The 21,887-nt window shown below is 38.6% G+C and overlaps 1 protein-coding gene and 1 long non-coding RNA gene across 4 annotated transcripts; one reads left to right on the forward strand and one right to left on the reverse strand.

The window, feature by feature from the left end:
• Positions 1-18: 18 nt before the first annotated feature.
• Positions 19-18,305, forward strand: SLC25A16 (solute carrier family 25 member 16). Of its 3 annotated transcripts, none has more exons than XM_075109364.1 (9): positions 19-199; positions 1,106-1,198; positions 3,464-3,597; positions 5,297-5,360; positions 12,271-12,392; positions 12,919-12,985; positions 13,753-13,915; positions 14,816-14,884; positions 16,718-18,305. In XM_075109364.1, the coding sequence occupies exons 1-9, from the start codon at positions 106-108 to the stop codon at positions 16,872-16,874; spliced, it is 963 nt and encodes a 320-aa protein (XP_074965465.1). In that variant the 5' UTR covers positions 19-105; the 3' UTR covers positions 16,875-18,305. The 3 variants fall into 3 exon arrangements, with proteins under 3 accessions (XP_074965465.1, XP_074965466.1, XP_074965468.1); XM_075109365.1 differs by lacking the exon at positions 19-199 and adding an exon at positions 562-668; XM_075109367.1 differs by lacking the exons at positions 19-199; positions 1,106-1,198 and adding an exon at positions 4,300-4,415 and having other exon boundaries at positions 3,492-3,597.
• LOC142064417 (uncharacterized) lies at positions 17,316-21,878 on the reverse strand. Its single transcript, XR_012663097.1, has 3 exons — positions 21,451-21,878; positions 21,248-21,350; positions 17,316-17,387 (listed from the first exon to the last, which is right to left on the reverse strand). It is a non-coding gene; the product is annotated as an uncharacterized LOC142064417 (long non-coding RNA).
• Positions 21,879-21,887: the final 9 nt, after the last annotated feature.

Raw genomic sequence — 21,887 nt, forward strand, 5'->3', positions numbered from 1 at the left:
TCCGCCCCTGCGCCGCGGCGGGGCCGCCGGCCGGCACCAGGCGCTGCCCGCCCGTTCGCCGGAGGGAGCCGCCGCCGCCTGCCTCGTCCCGCCCTGCCCTGCCCCATGGCTTCCCCGGCGGCGGCGGGGCCCGGCGCCGCGCTGCCCGCGGGCGCGGCGCGACACGACTTCTACTGGCTGCGCTCTTTCATCGCCGGAGGTGGGTGTCCGGGGCGGCCCCCCCCGGCCTGCCGTGCCCGCGCTGGGCGGGCTGAGGCCGGGCTTTGCCGGGGGAGCCGGGCCGGGCCGCGGGGACGGCGCGGCAGAGGAGGTGGTTTCCGTGTAGGTATCCCCGGCCAGTCTGCTGCCGCGGGTATCCTCCCCAGGGGCTCGCCGTCCCTTTTTTCTCCCTTTATTTCCCCGCAGTGCTAACGCAGGTGTCCCGCACGTGTGTCAGGGCTGGCGGAGAGCCCCGCGGAGTCGCCAGTTAAACGCTCAAAGAGCCTGAACCCCGTTGGGGTGCTGGGGGAAGGCGGGTTACCCGTGTCCCGAAACTGTTGGGAAGATGAAGGGGGTGCGAAGGCGGGGGGTAGCCTAGCAAACGCAACCCCACGTTATGAACCTCCTAGAGAAAAAGCCTGTTTATTCTTCCTGGAAGGTGTTGCCCCAGCTGGCTGGTTCGCCAGGGGGTAGACGATGTTCTGCTTAATTGAAGCTTTGGGGTCCGGCCGCGCCGGCTGGGGGGTCTGGCTCCCGAGCAGCGCGGGGCACACGGCGGACGCGCAGCCCGCTCCCCTGGGAGAGCGGCTAGGGAAGTTCTCCGCCGAAGGGAAGGGAGAAGCGGGACGGAAAGCTCCAGAGTAACTTTCTGGGAAAGCTGCTGCTGTGACTTCAGGAGCTGAGGGAGACGGCGGCCTGGGTGTTTGTAATCAGGGAAAAGCGGCTTATCCATTTCACTAAGGCTTTGAGGGTTTTGGAACATACTTGCGATAGAGCCTTTTTCCAGTCCCTAACCGAGCTTCTCCCCTATTCCATTTAAAAATACGTTAGAAAAAATCTCTTATGTATCTGCTGACCTAAAGAACTTTTGTATCCCATCACTTTTCCTTTTTCCTCTCTTGGAAAGGTGTTGCAGGATGTTGTGCCAAAACAACTACTGCACCACTGGATCGAGTAAAGATTTTGCTGCAGGCTCATAACCACCATTACAAACATCTAGGTAAGATGGCTGCTGCGTGTCTCATTTTTGGATTTAAATGCAATGTGTATGGTTTGGGTATGTTGATTTTATTCAGTGACGTGCCTGATAAAAAAAGGTGCTAATCGTGCAGAAGGTCGTATCCGTCTGGTCAGTCTCTGTGCCGTGTTTCATGTGTGTTTGAAAAGAAAAACAACACTCCATACGAGTAAGTTGCGGCATGGGTCGATGCGTTAGAGATTGAGACATCAGAATAATCCTCAATAAGGTATGGAAGAGCTCGGCTTGGTCTTCCCCTTACTGAAGCCAGCAGGAGACAGGTAGTCAGAGGTTCAAAGCTTGGATCATTTACGTAAAAACCCTCACCGCTGGTAAGGGCTGCAGCCTGCTGCAGGGATTGCCAGTTTCCAGGGACGGCGGGAATCGGTGCTTTTCAGAGCTTGGTAGCCCCCACAGGGGCTGGTGATTACAAGACAGTGACTGCCAAGTCCTGTAAGACTCGTGTACGCTCACGCTCGTAGACAGCAGCGTGGTTGATAGGAACTGAAGCTAGGCCTGGATTTGTGCTTGGCCTAAGGTGCGGATGATCTGTTTTGGGCATCTGTGTTGTATCACAGTGAGAGAACAAACTCAGTTGTCAGCATCTTCAGAACCATTCTCTGTGGGGCTGTAACAGTGCCCTCTTGTGCGCAGTACTTGAGATATTTTATGTCATACGTTCTTGAAATATGTCATAACTTATGTTCTGAAATTTAAGTGTGTTGCAGTTATCAAGAAGAAGAGTAATTTTGAGTTGGTTAAGTTTATGTGTAATGAAACTTTGGAATTTTTAACTAGAGACTAAAGGTAATTATTTTTTTTGTAGGCTGGGAAAATAAATCTTGAAACAAACTTTGAGGGCTATATATTCACTTCGCTGTACCAAAAAGGGAAGCAGAAGTAACATGGCGTTTGGTGATACAGTCACATAAGCATGCACACAAATCTGCAGTCTAAGGATTGAAGGCTTGATTTGACTGATAGTTTAAATCCTGTTTGCTTTGCACTGTGCCATAATTGGCACATAAAAGCTTATATTCCTCCCTATTTAGGATGTTAGATATGATTCTCATTATTAGAAATGTGTCTGACTTGAATGTGTGGCCTTGTTACACGTAGGCAAAAAAGAAAATGATGCGGATGGGATACCTGTAAGTGCAGAGACCTGATGGATTGGTTCATCAGAGTCCTCACTGAATGCTTTTACTGCCCTTGCTCTGTGGAGTTCACGCCACATGGATCTCAGAGCATGTGTTTTAAGAAATAAGAAGAGTAACTCATCATTGCAGGGTAGAGAGAAATTCTAATCATGGCATAAGTGTTTTCAGAGGTGTGTAAAAAGTATGACTCTTAAAAATACATTTAATATTGTATTCTTAGAACCTCAGAAACTAATTAATACTTGTTTTATTTAAACTTCAAGTGAAAGTTTGTCAACTACTTTTTTTTTCTGCCTGAAAGTAAAATAAATGTGTAAGCCTTTTTTAATGTTCAGCTCTTACATTAAGTAGTTGCATATGAATGAAAACTGTTTAACTGTTAGTTTTTTCCTTTAGGAAAAAAAAAAATAAAAAGGCAATTTGATAGTAATTGTGTGTAACTAATAACATGTTTATAATAGAACTGTAGGTTTTGCCCAGACTTTATGTGATCTTGCATTATTTCCCACCTATTAAAAGGGAATAGGATTGCTTATTGTTGCAAGACCTCTGGGACAGGAAGTGTGAGATGTTTAAGTTGTAAGTAATGAGAGTCTTGACCTTGTTTACTTCATTTCCTCAGTGATGACGTTTAATCTGGAATTTAGCATATACCAATATTATATTGTTTTCCCATGGTTTTAGATTTTTATGTATTTATTTATTTATTTTGAATTGACTGAATTGCAAGTCAACCAGTTTCCTTCCTTCTGTTGCTAATATTAGCTTCGGTGGCTGGATGGTATTGTCTGCAAGGGTATTACTTGCAGTCCCAGCAAGTCATGGGGTCTAAAATGCATGAATTCAGAAAGAGGGTCGCTGAGTCTGGGAGGTGGGAAAGCTGATAAAACTTAACCCTAAACCTCCTCCTTCTGGTAGTGTTTGGGCATTGAAAGTGGATTTCCCACGCTCCATAGTTACATGAGCAACATGATCTGGCCTCAGTTCTGTGTGTACTTTCTTATTGTCAGTAATATTTGCTTGATTTATTTTTTTTCCTCCCTCCCCCAGTGTAATTGTTCAATACTTCTTTTTGTATTGCTGGCAGGAGTGTTTTCTACATTGTGTGCTGTCCCCAAAAAGGAAGGTTACCTTGGGCTGTATAAAGGAAACGGGGCAATGATGATTAGAATCTTTCCATATGGCGCAATTCAGTTTATGGCATTTGACCAATATAAAAAGGTAGTTGAATTTATTTTGTTGTCCTTTTCTTTTTTTCTGCCTACAATGAATACAGATTCTTTAGGCGATGGAAACTAACACTGAAACTTTTGTGTCTTATTAATTAGCTGCATGTCTTTTCTAAGGTTGCTTGATTTTATCCAAATCTACTCATTAAAAATGTCAGGGCAACAGTGAAACTGTTTGCAGTGTTGCTCAAGGAAAAAAATTCCCACTGATTTTTTAATACCTTTGTACTGCTGAGAATAATACTTTTTTTTTTTTTTAATGAAAGAAAAAGGTCATCTAATGTGTGCTGCTGCTTGAATTGCTGTAAGGTAGCCCTTTGAGAATAATGTAGGAACAAAATGTGAACTGGAACCTCTTTATTTTGTTGTGTTGGGATTCTTAGTACTTGAATGGATGGAATAATTTAAACTTGAAAGTCTGTCTGGATTGACTGTTACATTTGAGCTGACAAATGACTACATCAGGCTCTAGATAAAAATTACCTGAAAGATAAAATGCTCATTTCAGGGTCCCGCAGGATTTGTGGATTCCTTTCTGCTCCTACGTGTTTACTCTTTCACAATAAATACATAACAAATCCCTGCAACGTCTTTTGGAGGTCAGGTGTTAGTGTGAACGTGTTTTTAAACATTGCTTGTATGTGGTGAAAAATACAATTTTACTGTTAATGATGAGGAATTCTGTGTTTGAAAGGTCACATTTAGTACCCAGTGAAGTAAATTGAAGAAAGTGAGATTGAAATTGTGATTCCCTTCCCAAAAGAGCAAATTTCCGAAGATTGATACAAAGAAGTAACTGTAATGAATTTTGTATGTTCTGTTTTTGCGATATAATCGTAAATGCTGTCGATCGATGCTTGGTTTATGTTGTGTTGAATAAAAGACTGCATGCCATGCTTTATAATGAAATGATTTATGAATCTGCAAATTTCAAGAAACAATTTAGCATCGTAGCATGTTTTTTAATCTATTAATTGACAACAAATATTCAAGATGTTTTGCAGGAATGTGTAAAAGGAAAAAACCCCAATTCTTAAAGAAGGGGGATAATGAAATGATCTTCTTTATAGCAGAAGCTGCTTCTTAAATAGTCTCAGTTATTTGATAAAAGCCTGGCAACTAATTTCTAACTTCCTTCCAGGATATAATGTAACTTAGGAAGTTCTTGCTCTCAAATGCTTGTCTGAGTTCTCACTAGTCTCCTTTTTTTCTTTTTTTTTTATTTAAATCCAGTTAAAGTCTTAAAAATGCCTTTATAGTGGTACGTTTCACATGCTGTGCATGGGAGAAAAATTTACTCTTCTCAAATATGTCACTTTTCAACTTTGCTCAGTGTCCTTTGCTCTCTATCATGCAACAAGGATAGCATTCAGTTTGCCTTGGTTGACACATGTTAAAGATAACTAAATAAACAATTAATCTAGTTTCTGAAGTAAACAGTACAAATACTGTCAACTAATCGTTCTGCCTTGTTAGCAGAATTTTGGCACTCCTGTTTTTAATAAGAAATTGTTAACAGCAATGTTCAGAAAATTCTTTTCACAGTAATTAAGCGCTCTGGTTTGAATTTGTAGTGTTGTAAACTTCTTGGAAACAGCTACAGAGTTTGCATTAATGTGCTAATAAACTGTGTGATGTAATTCCTTGTATTTTCTGATATACAACTATTGTAAATGTTCCGTATTTTGTAGGTAATAAAGAAGCAACTTGGGATTTCAGGGCATGTGCATCGATTAATGGCTGGATCCATGGCAGGTATAGTTTTGTACTTGGATTTCAGACATCCCGTTTGCTGAAAAGCTAATATTTGTTCAGAGGATGATTTGATGTGTTTTCAGGCCAAAGTGTTGCAAATTTGTGTTCAGCAAAAATACTAGTAAATGGTTAATGTAACAAATAGTTACCGAATGGAAAATGGTTTGTCTAAGAGTATTCTTTAAAACATATTTGTTCAAGCACAGAATTCTGTGCTGTGTTGTAAAGCACAGTTTTTATAGTGTTTATTAGGGCTTCTAAAAAACGAAAAATCCAGCGTCATCAAGATGAAGTAGAAGGATGCAGGTTTTAGTAGAATTGGTTCATGAGCCTGTCTGCCATTGCTGCTAGGTTGAATATGAGTCCTCAGAGAGAGAGAGAGAACTGCAGCTCCTTAAATGGGTGGATTCTTTGGATTTGCCAGAAACATCTATACTTTTCAACATCCAATGAAGGAATGTCAGGATACTCTTTAGAGCGTACATGTGAATGTTAAAAAACATCATTTAACAATTAGTGCAATAGCAGTAGAAAATCTCGCTTGTAAACTGCCAGTATATAGTATGATTATACATTTCTATTTTCCTCTTGCTAGTCATTCAGCCAAAAGTAGCTAAGAAAAAAAACAGGGTAAGGTAAGTAATAGTGGACTGATTTTTAATCAAGGTGGTTCTTCATGTGCTTGTACTTTGTAAAACAGGCTTAATACTGTTCAGTGACAGTCCTGAAATATTTGTGACATGAATATTTAGCTTCTTTTGGAATAAAAATACTGGTGTTAATACTACCTTTAGTAAAACTAGGAAGACCTTGTGAAAGTATTTTGGCTTTGCATGCCATCAGATGAAAAGGAAAGACAATGAAATCAAACAATTCAAAGATCCTAAAAACTAGCAAAACCCATTTGGCAAGATATGTTCCAGAACTTGACTGGCTTTTGTCTGAAAGAAGTGGAAAAAACCCCCATAGATTTCCCCCCTTCCCTTTCCCCCCAGCTTTAACTATTCTATAGAACACTTAAATTAATTTTTAGTTTGTTTTTTTTTCCCCCAAAAGCTTATTATTAACTTTTTCACGAGCCTTGTCAGAGACCTGGAACCTGACTTGCGAGGCACTGTGAAAACACTGAATAATCAGCTCAACTCTGTCAGTGTTGCACATGCTGGAATTCTTTGCGTAGATAGATTAATAGCACCTGCCATAGTTTTAAGCACCTTACTGGTTAAATCTGTTTTGTGTGGTTAGAGTAACAGAAATAAAATTAATATACAGTACCATCTGGAAACCACAATCAAATTAAATGCTTTGTGTGGTGCATTTAAATACAATATACTTCCTAGTCTGGTATTGATAACCGCAAAACTGAGTAGATGAGTTAGGCTTAGGTGTGCAGTGAAATGAATATAGCAGTCAGTTATAGTAATAGTATCGCATGTGAGTGTCTTACTAGTTGTTTAGTAGGTGGTATTAACTGCTTTTTGGGATATTCATTAGATAAATAAGAGGGGAGGGTTTATAGGCTATGCCAAGAAGATATAGGGGTGGAGGGAGGCGCTAAGAGTGTAGAGTTTGAAATCTGATACGTGGATTTGATGGATGGACCACTTGGTGGATAAGGAATTGGCTGGATGGTCACACTCGAGAGTTGCGGTCAATGGCTGAAATGTCCAAGTGGAGACCAGTGACAAGTCGCATTCCTCAGGGGCCGGTATTGGGACCAGCGCCATTTAACAACATCGTCGGCAACATGAACAGTGGGATTGAGTGCACCCTCAGCAAGTTTGCTGATGACACCAAGCTGTGCAGTGTGGTTGAGGGAAGGGATGCCATCCAGAGGGACCTGGAAAAGCTTGAGAGATAGGCCCATGTGAACCTGATGAGGTTCAACAAGGCCAAATGCAAGGTCCTGCACCTGAGTCAGGGCAATCCCAAGCACAAGTACAGGCTAGGAGAAGGGATTGAAAGCAGCCCTGAGGAGAAGGAGTTGGGGGTATTGGTTGATGAGAAGCTCAACATGACCCAGCGATGTGCGCTTGCAGCCCAGAAGGCCAACTGTGTCCTGGGCTGCATCAAAAGAAGCGTGGCCAGCAGGTCGAGGGAGGTGATTCTGCCCCTCTGCTCCGCTCTGGTGAGTCCCCATCTGCAGTACTGCGTTCAGCTCTGGGGCCCCCAACAGAAGGAGGACATGGACCTGTTGGAGCTGGACCTGGAGCATGGACCTGGAGGAGGGCCACGAAGATGACCAGAGGGCTAGAGCATCTCTCCTATGAAGATAGGCTGAGAGAGTTGGGGTTGTTAAGCCTGGAGAAGAGAAAGCTGTGGGGAGACCTTTTTTGCATCCTTCCAGTACCTGAAGGGGGCCTACAAGAAAGCTGGAGAGGGACTTTTTACCAGGGTTTGTAGCGACAGCACAAGGGGTGATGGCTTTAAGCTGAAACGGTAAATTTAGATTAGATATACGGAAGAAATTCTTCATTCTGAGGGTGGTGAGGGACTGGCATAGGTTGCCTAGAGAAGCTGTGGATGCCCCATCCCTGGCACTGTTCAAGGCCAGGTTGGTTGAGGCTTTCAGCAACCCGGTCTAGTGGACAGTGTCCGTGCCCATGGCAGGGGGTTGGACTAGATGATCTTTAAGGTCCCTTCCAACAGAAACCATTCTATGATTCTAAGTTCTCCAGACTTGCAAACAAAGTAAGAAAAGACTTTTGAAAGAAATTGGGAATATTTCTTGCTTTAACTCCTGTGGCCTAGGCTGTTGCTGGCTCCAATAAGGGGTATTATTTTATTTCTTCCAAGTTTAAATGACTAAAGGAGATGGTGTGCTGCATGCACCCCAGTGTTGGTGGAGAGGGGTCTTCACAGTTTCCTGGAATCAGTGTTATGCAGTTTAAAATGGATAGCCCTTGTTTCCCTTTTCTTTTAGTCCCCTCTACACCACCTAGCCACACAGCTAACCGTCGGCTTTCACTTCCCTGTATGCTGCTGATACTTAAATCTTGCTTATGGTAGTGTTTCCAACATTACTAGCAGTCAACAGACCTGAATCAGCTTCAAAGAGGTGGGAAACATTTGAATATCTTCTGTAACTGAAGAAGAGGATCAAAAGCATATCCACAGAGAAAAACAAGGCAATGAGGATGGGGGTAGTGGAGTGAGAGGAAAGAAAAAACCTATTGTAATGCATATATTTAAGGAGGCCAAGTTAGAGTTACTGTGGAAACTTTAACTCTGAATTTCCTGAGTCTTGTGTGATTCAAATTCCAGCTGTAACACCTCATTAACAGATAAATGGTGTATAACTTCTTTTAAGGAAAGACAGGGCTGGGGAGAAGATAGAGAAATCATAGAGATTAGTGGGGTTTACGAAAGAAAATTATCAAATAACACCTGTATCACAGGATAAATCTTTTTTTAGTTTTCTAATTGAAAAATCTGAATTAAAACATAGAAGCTTGTATTTCCCCCATGCACTTGATTACCTTAGAAATAAAATAAGTCAAAGAAGACTAGATGTTATCTAGAATACAATCAAGTTACATGAAACTGATACAGAAGGCATGTTTTTGTTTTTTATCTTTTTACTTTTACTAAAAGTGATTGGAAAATAGTACTAATTTAGGAGGGTACTGCTGTCTCATTTTTAAATAGTATGTAATTAAGAGTTACCTATTTGAGTCAACACTTTAAAAGAATCTGTGCTGTTTATTTCTTCAGAAAGAAAGAGAATTATATATTGGAGGTCTAGAAATATTAGGACTTGTAAATCAGGCAGTTCTTTAACCTATCTGATAAATATTCTTTGTCACCAGCTCTTTCTCTGTATGTATAGTTCCTGAAGTTTGTTTTGTTCAGAAGACATCTCCTTGGTAAATTAATCTACTTTATACTAGTTAAGGAGTATATCTTCTGAAGTTCAAGGGTGACTTGTGCTTATCACTTTTTGAACTGTATAGTGATGAATCACCTGATAGTACTTAATTTGATCTGCGTAGTTATTGATAAAGTACAGAGAGTACGAGCCAGAAATCATAAAAACTTGTGTATCAGGTATGTTTGCAGTACCTGACCTTTGTAAATGTATTTAACTTTTTTCTTTTTTTTCCCTCCACATGTTTTTTTTAATTTTTATTTTAAAAGAAAGGAAATTACTAAGAATGGAGGAATAGTAGGGGAATTGGGAGACAGATAAATCCCTGTACAGCTAATCTCATAGTTAACTCCCAAAGCTTGGGAAGCAAATCAAGAATAGTCTAAGTCCTGTTGTGCTTCATTGATGCTAAGTCTCAGTAAAGGTCTGTGTAACCCAGTATCTTGTCCCCAAGAGTGGTGCTTGGGGACAATATGGTAGGTGAAGAATGGTCTTTCCCTGACTTCCTTCACCTGTGAGACAGCATTTGCAATGAAAAAGTCTGCTGTTTTTGAAGACATGGCTCCTTGAAGGAGGGAGGAGCTACATTGCCCTATTATGATTATTTCACATCAGACACTGGGAATTGCAGTATGTGTCTCTTTACTGTTGGGATACTTCCAATTCTGTCCTATTTAACCAACCATGGGAGAGGTTTTTGGCTCAACTCTCATTTTTTGGCACAGACACTACTTCCTCAAGACAGGGAATCAGCCATAAGGTACTGTGGTCTGACTGCTGATAATTCATAATATTTAGGGAGTAGACACGAGATTAGTAATTTTGTAGACTTAGCCACAATGACTTTGTGCCCCCAAGCTGGCTGCCGTTGGTCCCAGAAAGGATAGCATCTCTTCTGAGCCCCGAGGGAAGTCTCGATAACTTGTATGGACGTTTTGTTTATGTGAACCGAAAGCAGTAACATGCCTCTCCCTGTTGCTTCAAGAAAGCCTATTTTGTGGCTGATGTTAGAAATTCCATTTTTTTCAGAATTCATGGCTAGAGGATCTTAAGTTTTTTTAAAAAAAGATCCTATTTAAATCCTTACTACATATGGTTTCTTTCAATTCCATCTGATTTTTTTTTTCCAATTATAGTATTTTTGGACTGTGTTTACTAGTTAGTGCATTCACCAAGCTCTTGGTTGGTCTGTTTGCTAGTCTTTGTTCAGAGAATATTCCTGGATACATATCAGTGCGTGACTGGAAGAGAAGGGGATAAAGTCTGTTTTCTGAAGTGGGATGACTTTCCTGTGAACGCTTCAGCTCTATAAAAGCTTTTTTTTTTCCCCCTTTTAAAATTTTTTTAAAACTGCTTGAATTAATCAATTTCACAATATTTCTGGACATCTCAGGCAATCCATTAGGAAAAGGCTGTAGTCTGAGGGATTGCATTTAACAATGTAGGTCAGTGAAAACAGACCTAAAGTTGCTTTGGTGTTTTCCAGCTTCCAACTTTTGAACCCTATGGGTGAGATAACATCAGAAATCAACTGCAGATGTCTGCTCTTTGTTCAGAGGAATTGTCCAAAATCTCTGAAAGAGATGTTTTTTGCCGTCTAAAATAAATTACTGGTAGGATAATCCAGAAGACCACAGACTTTACTCTCAGTTGACGGTTGACCTGTGTCAGATTTTTGGATAGCTCACTTATGGTCATCTTTATGGTTTTTTCCTCTCCATCTAATCCTGGTATTTTCTGTCAGAACATTCAGCTTACTAATGTTGCTTTCTTTTTCTCTCCAGACATAAAAGTTACGATGAGTTTGTTTGCTGGAGTTGTTGGGTTGTGGTGCGTTTTGTTTTTGCTTCCCCTTCCCTCCTTACGGTTTTGTCTTGACCTTGTGGAAAGGAGGGGAAATGATACACCTACAAAAAGAGTTATCATTAAGAGACTATAAAAACTTAAGATGAAGTGGCAATTTTGTGCCACCATAAAAAGTGTGCTTATCTTGTGTATGATCAATTTTTAAGGGTGATGTTTAATTAAATCAGAGCAGCTGCTAGAAAACAACATCAATCATGAAAATTTTTGCTTTCTTAATCTCCTTTTCACAGCCTTTTTTTTTCCCCCCCATTGGTATACCACCAGAAAATTACTTTTTTTCTAGTAAACAGTTTTAACTATTCCCTCCAAATAATATGTCAGCAATTGAGTTGTTCACTTCAAAAACTAGCAGTAGGAAAGAATTTGCTATTCATGTAACTGTTAGAGAAGTTGTTGTCTGTACTGGAGTTCTGTTTCCAAAATTACAAGTTGGTCAGCATCTAATCAGTTTTGAAGCAGTTTGTAACTGGGTAAATCCTAAGTTTGGGTGTTTTTTTCGTTTTGTGTCTGGGTTTTTTTTCCATCTTTAGTCTAGAAATAGCTTTTTTGGTCAGAGTTTCAAAACAGAAGTGCTGGTGTAATGTGAACTATTAAAATGCAGTAATGCAACATAGTTAAGTACTCTTCATCAGTACGAACCTGACTTCGTTTTAAATGTCGTTAGAATATATTTAGTATTTTCAGATGCAGTAGATAGATACACATATCCATATCTGGTAACTACATCAAACTCTGACACAACCTCTTTGAAAATAAATATGTAAACTTGGTGGTTTGATTTTTTTGTTTGGTTGGTTTTTTTTGTTTAAAGATATGGTAGGATTAGGTTTCATGGTTGCAATCCAGTAAAGCTGATGCACTTGACTAGCCTCATGCTTATGAGCCATGGACTTAAAGAAGATTGCTCATGTGAATAGAGTTAGGCCCATAAATCTTCGGAAAATCAAGGCCTAGCTGTGCAGCTTCAGTGAACACCAAGTATAAACAAATTCTTCAAGTTAGTGTGCCTATTTCCTCTGGTTATAAGTGACTTTAAGTGTTTCTTTAACAAAATAATTTGTATATGCTATTATATTCACTGCCACAAAAGGAAGTTCTAATTTTCAAAATAATCCTAGAATCAGATAAGGTGTAGGTGAGTTTTGTTTGCTTGTTTTGTTTTTGTTTTTAATAAAGGTATTACAGCAGTGATTTGTACTTACCCTCTTGATATGGTTAGAGTTCGTCTGGCGTTCCAAGTAAAAGGGGAACACAAGTACATGGGAATTATCCATGCATTCAAGATGATTTACACAAAGGTATTTTTTCTTTTAATCTTCAGTCCTGTCAAAGCAAAATATGCTCTTTAAGGAATGTTGCACTGCATTGAAAATAGTGGCTTGGTGGAAAATAACATGACTTCCTTGCGTGCACATTGAATTTTTTTAATGTAAAAAATGATCTGGATGCTTCCTTAGGCTGCTAAGATGTAGCTAAGACTCATGTAAGTGCGAGGTCAAAAACAGCAGAGAGAAGTTGCTTTTCAAGAACAAATTTTAAAGAAAAAATTTGGGGAGGAGGGATATGTATAATGCAGAGACATCTCCTAGATTATGATGTTGGATGTAAATGTAGATTTTTCTCCTTCATTTTCACTACTTTATCTCCTATGGAGCCAGGCTGTTGTCCCCTCAATTCTTCAGGCACAAGAAATGGAACTTGATGTTAGCTCCTTGGTGCTAGATGATGCTAGTCAGTTTGCTGTGAATCTGTATGAACAGTCATATAACTTGTTAAGACATTTGTATTTCTTGCCACAAATGTACCTGTGTTTTTCTTTCAAAGGAAGGTGGTCTTAGTGGGTTCTACAGAGGGCTGATGCCAACTGTTGTAGGAATGGCGCCATATGCGGGTAAGTTATGTGCACTACTAAATTTACATAATATAGCTGCACACTTAGTTAATAGGCTTCTATTAAAATCAAGGATTCTGTTTTTTACTGCATGGAGAGGGGAGGCCAGTAGAAGCATTTGCAGCTCTGCAGTCTTAATCTAGACTTGATCATGAGTATTAAAGCATCTTCAATAGGCAAAGCCTAGCTTTTCTGAAACTTGGCGTTGGGAGGGAGAGAGGTAAGGTAGTGGTTCTTCCTCTTCTGCTTCCCAGTTTTCCCACAAGAAAGCATGTAGGATATTTCTTTCAAAATAGGTATATCCATGAGAGAGGAAGCATGCTATAGATGGAGGCTTAGAGCCTCTCTATTGGCTCCATCTCCTGGTGACTTTTCTGTAAATCCTTACACAGGCTAAAGCAGTGGGTGACGTGGGATGGAGGAACACCAGAACTGCTCAGCTGAACTACACACGTATTTAAAAGATGAGAGATGTTCTTCAGTTAAAAAGATCTTAGGACTTACTCTTGATAGCAATCCAGTAATCTAAAATCCAAAGTCCAACTTACTTAAAGCATTCTTTTAAGTTAGTTATAAACGCTAATTCATTTGGACAGAAGTTACTGTAGAAGTTAAATATTTGTCTATTTCTTTCTGCTTAAGAAAAACGTCTAAAGGAATTAGAAAATAGTTTCATTTTGTAATTGCAGCTTTTTGTTTATGATGTTGATGCATCGACAAATAGCTTGCTTTTTGATGAAAGTACATAAAATTAAATTTCCTTTTAGGTTTTTCATTTTTTACCTTTGGTACCTTAAAGAGCATTGGACTTGCTCAAGCACCGAACTTGCTTGGACGGCCTTCATTAGATAATCCCGATGTCTTAGTTTTGAAAACACATGTAAATCTGCTGTGTGGTGGCATAGCTGGAGCAATAGCTCAGACGATATCGTAAGTTTGGGTATTGTTTGTTTTGGTTTTCTTCTATAAAGCTGTTCATTCTAAAGAAACTTTTATCTGAGAATATGATTTTATGTGAGTCTAGTCATTACTAAGTGTTCTACATCAGGTTAATCAGACCCTGGAATTCAGTTATTTCCTGTTGTTTCATTTATTAACTATCTATTTAATCTTCAGGGTCTTTAAAGGTATATGCATTGAGTCAATTAAAGAAATTCAGACAAATCTCCTAAAATCAGTTGGAATCTTGTATGGTAAGCTATGAAATTTTGACTATGAGCATAATTTGCAGAGTTTTATTATTCCAATGTATTTTCAAAACAATATAACCTGTGAAGCCACAGAATTAAAAAAAACAACCAAAAAACCCCACAAAAAACCAAGCAAAAACCCCAAGTCTCAGATATTGTATTTGGCATTAATTTTTTATTATTTTGCCTGCTTTCTCCATTCTCATGCTGTCCTTACTTTATTTTATCCATAACATAATTTAATTTTGTGGATTTATGGCATAAGTTTTACACTAAATTGCTGCATTACAACTGTCATTTACTATTAATCCTTAAACTGTTAATTGTATTTTTGATTCAGGTGTCTTTTCCCTCCAGTGTTTTACAGACTGTTTTATACTGTCATCTGATCTTCATGTGTCTTCCTTACTTGTGCCAAATGGAATATACTAAGAGATCTGATTTGCTGGGTTTAGTTGTATAGAGGAGCTCTCCCTTTTTGGAGAACTTTCAGCTGTGTTGAGAATCTGAGTCAGATTCCTGACTCACTGAAAAGGGAGCTGGAGGTTGCACATGGACTTCTTTGTATTCTTTTTTTAAACAATCTTTATATAGTCATCACACTCTGGTTGAACTACTTGTTCAAATATCTCCTCTGTAGATATCCCCTCGATGTAACTCGTAGGCGAATGCAGTTAGGAGCAGTTCTCCCAGACTCTGAAAAGTGCCTGTAAGTATTTTCTTTTCACTTGTAGTAACTGAATTCTTAGATGTTTGAGCCAAGTTAAATTCTTAGTTTTCAAGTTAAAAAAAAAAAAAAAGCTACTACGTTGTTGATTTCTTAATTCTTATAATGAAAAAGCTTCCACATAGACAAAAGCTGCCATTATTGTTCTGGGGTTAAAAAAAAATAACTGAAATCACAGTGGCGCTTTTGTTACTAATACTCTGTTTGTATTAGTAACATAGTTTTTCTGTATTTTAACTGAACTTGCAATGTCTTTCTTTTAATATTGGCAGGATGCCTAAGAGAGACACCGCTTGCTTCTACTGAAATTAAATGTTTCAAAGTGTGCTTTAATGGTGCAGAATCTGTCCCATAAGATTATTTTACTTTATACTGTTTTATTTGACCTTACTTGCATTTACAGTAGTGTCCCATACCCCACATGTAGTTGGGGTTCCTCCAGGTTTTTTAGTCATATGCTTCAGTCCAGCAGAAGCGGAAGTACCATAATATTCTTAAAATCATAGTATTAAATCAGCTCTCATCTTGAAAAACTTTCTGAATTTCAAATTGCCTCAACCACATCCAATTCCAGGACAGTTTTATCTTTGTTACTTTCAATCCTGTAGAACGCTGTATTTCTAAATCCAGCGTGATGCAGTGTGAACCTCCTGCATGGCGAATTGGATCTTACTAACAGTAGTAGGCTTAGTGACTTTTCATAAACAACATAGATGTTGCTTACTGTGAAAGTTGCTGTTCTGTTTTCATTAGCTGCCTATGGGTGTTGGTTTTTTTTTTTCTTGCTTGGCTATTTTTCACTGCAGATACTTTTGAAATAAAAATGTGTTAATTGCTCTTGGGTTTTACTTTCTGCATGTGTAAGAGCTACCTTTACAGACACTAGGCTTCCCGATTTAACAATATTATTGTGACCGTGTTTGGAGAGAGCTGTGCCTCGAAGGAGAGTAGACTTATTTGTCTTCAGAGGATGAGAGGATAAAAAAAGTAGGAAGTCTTGAAGCTTTGAGGCATATGGAGGGTGTTCTAAAAGAGCAATGTCTTTAATAGCTTGGAAAGATTGAACACCTTATAGATTTTTACTCAAGGGCTTTCCATTTAATGTCCACTTGCTCAGTTTCAATAGAAGTACTGAGGAAAATTGTCTCCTTGCATAATACTGTAAATTTTGCTTTTAATAAGGTCAAATATTATATATTTACACAAGCCTTCGCATTTCTCTTTTGAGAGAAAACATGAGGCTTCTGTGATGGTGGAGGAAGCTACACCCATGCAAGATGTAGAATAGAGCTAGACATAAATTTTATATGCAGAGCTTTGGAAGGACAGGTATGATGATCTGCTCTAAGAAAGAGAATGGCCTACAAGCCCTAAATACTGATCTTTCATGCAAGAAGTGTGTGCCGCGTTGGGCAAATTACGTTTCTGTTACTCTGTATTACATTTATAAGAATTCATGCTTCTCAACTCCTTCCTGCCAGACAGGCAACAGAATATGCATAGCTATTCTGGTGCAAAATGTCTTATTGTGCCTTTTCGGGCAGGTATTTTCAGATTGAAACTTCTTTAGATGGGATTGCACTGTCCTCTTTCCAGTTCCCAGCCCTTGTGCCCAGATTTCTTGCAGAAGTTCAGACTCTTGGAGTCCTAAAAAGACTATAATGCTTTGCTATATGGAGTCGCATGGAGTTTTCTATATAGAACTCTTAAGAATCAAGTAAAACAAGTGTCTTATATTTGAAGAAAGGTATTTTGACTATTGAATATGTGTATCCAGTAATGATTATTATTTTTTAATGGTTCTGATTTTTTCAGTACGATGGTGCAGACACTGAAATATGTGTATCAGCAACATGGAATACGAAGAGGATTATACCGTGGTTTATCTCTAAATTATATTCGTTGTATTCCTTCCCAGGCTGTGGCTTTTACCACATATGAACTTATGAAACAATTCTTGCACCTCAACTAATTATCTTTTTAAGACTTTCTTGTAAAACTACACTATCAGTCCTCAAATTATATTGGTGAGTAAATGACTTGAAGTTCAAAAAAACTATCTCTTACTGTGGAACTGCTGTTGTCTGACATTTTTATTTGCCAAAATGTGGTTAATTTCCTGGAGTCAAACCAGGAGACAGATCAAAATAAACATTAGTTAGCTATAAACATTTTTTTGCACTTGATCTTCTAGGCTTCATTAGATTAATGTTAAGAATTACACAGTTTTGAAATTACACCCACATTTCATGTGGGTTTCAAGCTGTTAGTTATTTAGCTTTATCACCATTCCAGGATTTACACACATGGTAATACTGCTTTTTAAGCTAGTAGTTAGACATCTGTTCTTCAAAAATTAAATTGAATAAACTGATTTGAACAAAATGCAATGATTTTCATATTCAAATACTTGCCGGCTCTGTAGAAGCTGAACTCAGCAGGCCACAACTTAAGCATCTTCTCGTTCTCTTATTGCACAAGTTTTCTGTATGCAAGAACAATGCATGTATCTTCAGATTGGTATATATGAAAGTCTCTTCAACCATTTCAATAAATAAAGACAAGATGTATTGAACATTATTAGGAATCTTGCAAGTTGGAAACCAGTTTCCTGGCATATGTTCTATTCTAAAAAATGCTGTATCTACACAAATAAAACCAGGGGGAACAATGACAAGTGCTAGAAAGTATCTGCTTCAGGCAGTTAGCATCGGCCTAATCTTACAAGGCATTTCTCTGCCTTTTCGGTGGAGCTGAATGTTCTTGGTTCAGTTTATTGAAGGCTGAGTATTTTACGTACTTTTCAGTACTAGCTTGTGTAAACAGGTTTGTCCCTACCTTAAAACCGGGTGACAGACAAGACTGCATGCTGCTGCATTTACTTGTTTAGGCATATGGACCATATTCAACCTCTCGCTCAAGAAAAGAAAATGAAGATCGTATTGGAGTCTGTAGATGTGTACGTGTACTGTTTCTCAAGTATGGTATGCAATAGACTATTACATGTGTTTTTCCCTCCTACAATTCCTTTTGTAGAGGGAATGATTTTCCAGATTTGTTTATACATGGTTTGCATTGGTACTCTTGATTTTACTTACTTGATTCAGGAAACTGTAAAGCATTTACTTTAAGTGATGTAAGTTATTTATTTATTGTAAATATTTTAGCAGTGTCTTTTACGAATTGGTAATGGTCATGTTATGTGGTGAATGGTAAGATCGATTTGCTTAATTTTGACAAATTTGACAAACTTGACTTTGAGTTATATATTCAATACTAAATTTTGTGGCTCCATTTTTTTTCCAGTTTCTTTAAAGGATGTATTTCTTTGATATTTGACAATGTAGCTATGGACAGAGAATGAGATGTATTTGAATTTATTTTATTAAAAATTTTGAACTAATGTCTTTGTGTGATTTGTATGTGTTGCAGCCAGAAAGAATGCATGTTTCTGGAATTATCTGTATGTTTGCCCTTGTAGGTAAATCTGTGTAACACTGTCATTCTTAATTAAGAGACAACAAATAAGATTTTTCTTCTGATGTTTAGTTCCACTAAAAAGAAAACTAACCAATATCCCAGTGAACCTTCATTTTTAAAAGTCCTTTTGGGAGAGCTAAATCCACTGTATTAAAAAAAAAAAAGAGATGTGCCATTTTTCTTTCCTCTGTTGTTTTACTGTGTGAGCAAATAAGCATCTCTTCAGGTGCCAGTTCTTTGCCACGTGAATACTGTTAAGCATGTTTAAATTTAGAGTTTTACATCTTAATTGTACTAAAAGTGATATATTTGAGGAACTCAAATAGGTTTGAACCATGTCATGAAAAGTTAAGCAGTTCTTAGGCAGAATAAGGCAGAATCCAGCATATTCACTCTTGAGAGGAAAAGAGCAGCAAAAAGTGTCCCCTAAATAATTGAGTAGGATATTGAATGTGAAAAATAGACCTACTGGATGAAACCGTGCTGTGTTTTCAGGATTAGTTTTTCAAAATAAAATCAAAGTATATGAAAAATTTAAAATTTGGAAGTATTTTACTACTTTTGAGCAAGGTCTATGAAAGAAAAATACTTTTGTCCAGGGGCTAGATGGGAGGAGATTGGAGTGCCTAGGTTTTTCTTTTTTTAGTAGCCATTTCTAACTTTTTTTTCTGGAAAGCTTGTTCAGGTATTTCTTAGTCAGTTAAAACATAGAATTTGCTTAGAGTATCTGGCTACCACAATGGAAACATGGGACTTAATGGTAAATCCTCTCTCCAGTGACAGCCCTATGAATACTGGGTTTGGTTTCATTTTGAGCTACCGAGGTCTTTATTCCCTTGTTTTTTCTTGTCTCTCTCTTCAGTATTTTCAGTGTACTGAACAAGCAACATCTAATTTTAGCCAGTAAAAAGTACAAAATTAGGTTCCAGCCAAGCTCATTTCTATGCCTTAATCATATGCTTTCTAACTATTTTTTAATGTTTACTGTTTCAGCAATTGGAAGGCACCTGAATATCTGTTCTTGTCCTTACGTCCTAAAAATTCATATCATAATAATCTCATAACCAATAGTTCTATGCAGTGAAGTAATTATTTTTGTGCAGAACTAATTATGTAGCCTTGGATAATATTTTAAACTCTGTTAAACCCACCTACTTCCAATACTCTTTGACATAAAAGTAGGAAAGAAAGCCTCACCATTTTAGGACTCCTTCAGTGTCTTTAAACTCCATACTTCATCTCCACATCCTTACAACTAAAAATTTTGCCTGCTGTAACTAAGGCATTTATGTATGAGCAATATTGCAGTTTGCAATCATTACACAGGAAAGTTTCATGTATTTGAACCATTTTTTTGCTAATTAATTCCAGTGTCTCTATTTATTTCTGTACTAATATTCTCCAGATGTTTTTTGTTGCTCATTTAAATGCGCGGAGACCTCAGGGCAGAAAGTTCTGTTGGGACTCTTCAAATTCCTCCCCTCCTTCCCTGAAAAAGGAGCGTGCAAGGCACTTGTAAGCCTTCTTTTATGTTTGCAACTCAGAACAACTATATCTGTTCAATTCAAACAGGAATAAAAGAAAAGAGCTCTGTGCTTGGTCCTTAACTGTGTTTTTATTCTATGTAATGGATCTGAGTGTTCAGCTCAGAGATCTCTGCTTCAGTGACACGAGTGACAGACTGTCCTCTGAGCATTCCCAGAGTGGATCCCAGGATGCTTCAGGCTGGTCTGCGTTAGGTTTCCTGTAGTCTCCCTCTCCTTTCCATTCCTGTTGGCAGGATCTGACCTGTTCCCTTACCACCGTGCTAGCACGGTTGCATAGTAAATCAGTTCAGGAAGTTGATGGCTTTCCTTGCAACTAATTTCTACTGTTTTAGTATTCTGCTATTTAACTGCACCACTGGGATGCTGTTTGACATTTTGCCTCATCCAGGGCAGATGGACTAGATACCATAGTGCTTCCACTGATCCAATGAAAGGTTAACCCACCAAAAGAAATGAATGGATTTTACTGGTGTCACCTTACTAAACCAGCTCATACTGTGGCTGCACACTTGCTAGATCTGATGTAAGGTAAATTTAATCTCAGATTTAGCTTTAGGAATAAACTTGCTGCCTGGAGTAGCAGCAGACAAGTATGTATTACTGAATCAGTTGTTGGGGAAGACACAGCTGTAGATTCCCCTCATAGATTTCCCTGATTAAATCTGTGGCCTGAAAAATGACTGCATATAAAGCATGTTAACTGTTCATAAGTATAGACAGCTAACTTCCTGTTTGCCACAGGACTGGAAGGAACAAATTTCATTCTCTCATGATAACAAATATTTGACAACGAATTCCCGGAACTGACACAGTTCAAACTTGATGGAGACCACGGATGTATCTTAAAATTTTAAGAACATTTTTCTCAACTGCTGATGCCAGAAAGAATTAATAGAGCCATAATCTGAACACTTCAGTGCAACTTTCAGTACTAAAGCAAGGCTTGGTATTTTTCTGGATTTCACAGACTCTCCATAGATTACCCAGACTACTTGGATTTTAGCTAACTTCAAAAACATATATTTAAAGCATATTTTGTACTTTTATAACCATATTCTGCTATTTCTTTTTTAGTGTATGAGGTGTGTAGGCAATAAGAGACTACAGAACACAAGGTTATCAAGTGTACAAAAGTATTTATGTAATCTCTTAATACCATACCAAATTATGTGACTGAGCATTTAATAGTATTGACATATAACTATGAAATTACAAGTAAGCTTATGTTAAAGGGTCTGCAATGAAAAGCAACATAAGTGTAGTTTACTGCATGTATTTCAAGATTATCCCAAAGAAAAGGGGTTAAGTATGTTCTCACCTTTTAAAATTCAAGGTTTGATCCTTCTGTTGGGTTGTCTAACCATTGGCCGAAACTCTCATCATTGCAGGACTAGAGCCTTGTACTGTTTCACAATGTTTGGCTACATTAAAGAGATACAAGACCAAACTCTTAATACATCATTTTCCTGACATTTAAACTACTGAACAGTCATACTGATGTATTAAGAACAGATATAATACCTGTGTCCTTCAATCTTTGCTAGAAGTGATGGTCTCAGATCCAGAATGCTTTGATGGAGTAGTGGTTTTGTGGCCAAAAAAAATCGAAGAAAGGAAATGCGTGTACCTGAAACTTCTGGATCGCTTCAGAAAGCCTCTGTCTGGTAAACGGTGCCGAATGTAACAAGTTGTTATCAGAGAAAAAGCTCGACTCCCAGGCTGAGATTCACCCATAAGCAGTTGTGAGTAAAAAGCATATATAATTTTACTTCATACTACTGCACTGGTTGTAACAGCGCTTGATGCTGTGTAAATAAACGACAGGTAGGGCTGCGACCTGTCCTCCCCGCCCGCGGGAGCCCGTTAGGCTCCCTCACGCCGCGGGACCCGCCCCCAAGCAGGGCGGGAGGAGCCGCGCACCACTTCGTGCCTTCAACCCCTATTCCCGCGCGCGGGAA

The sequence above is a fragment of the Phalacrocorax aristotelis genome, chromosome 14, assembly GCF_949628215.1.
Source record: "Phalacrocorax aristotelis chromosome 14, bGulAri2.1, whole genome shotgun sequence".
Taxonomy (NCBI): Eukaryota; Metazoa; Chordata; class Aves; order Suliformes; family Phalacrocoracidae; genus Phalacrocorax; species Phalacrocorax aristotelis.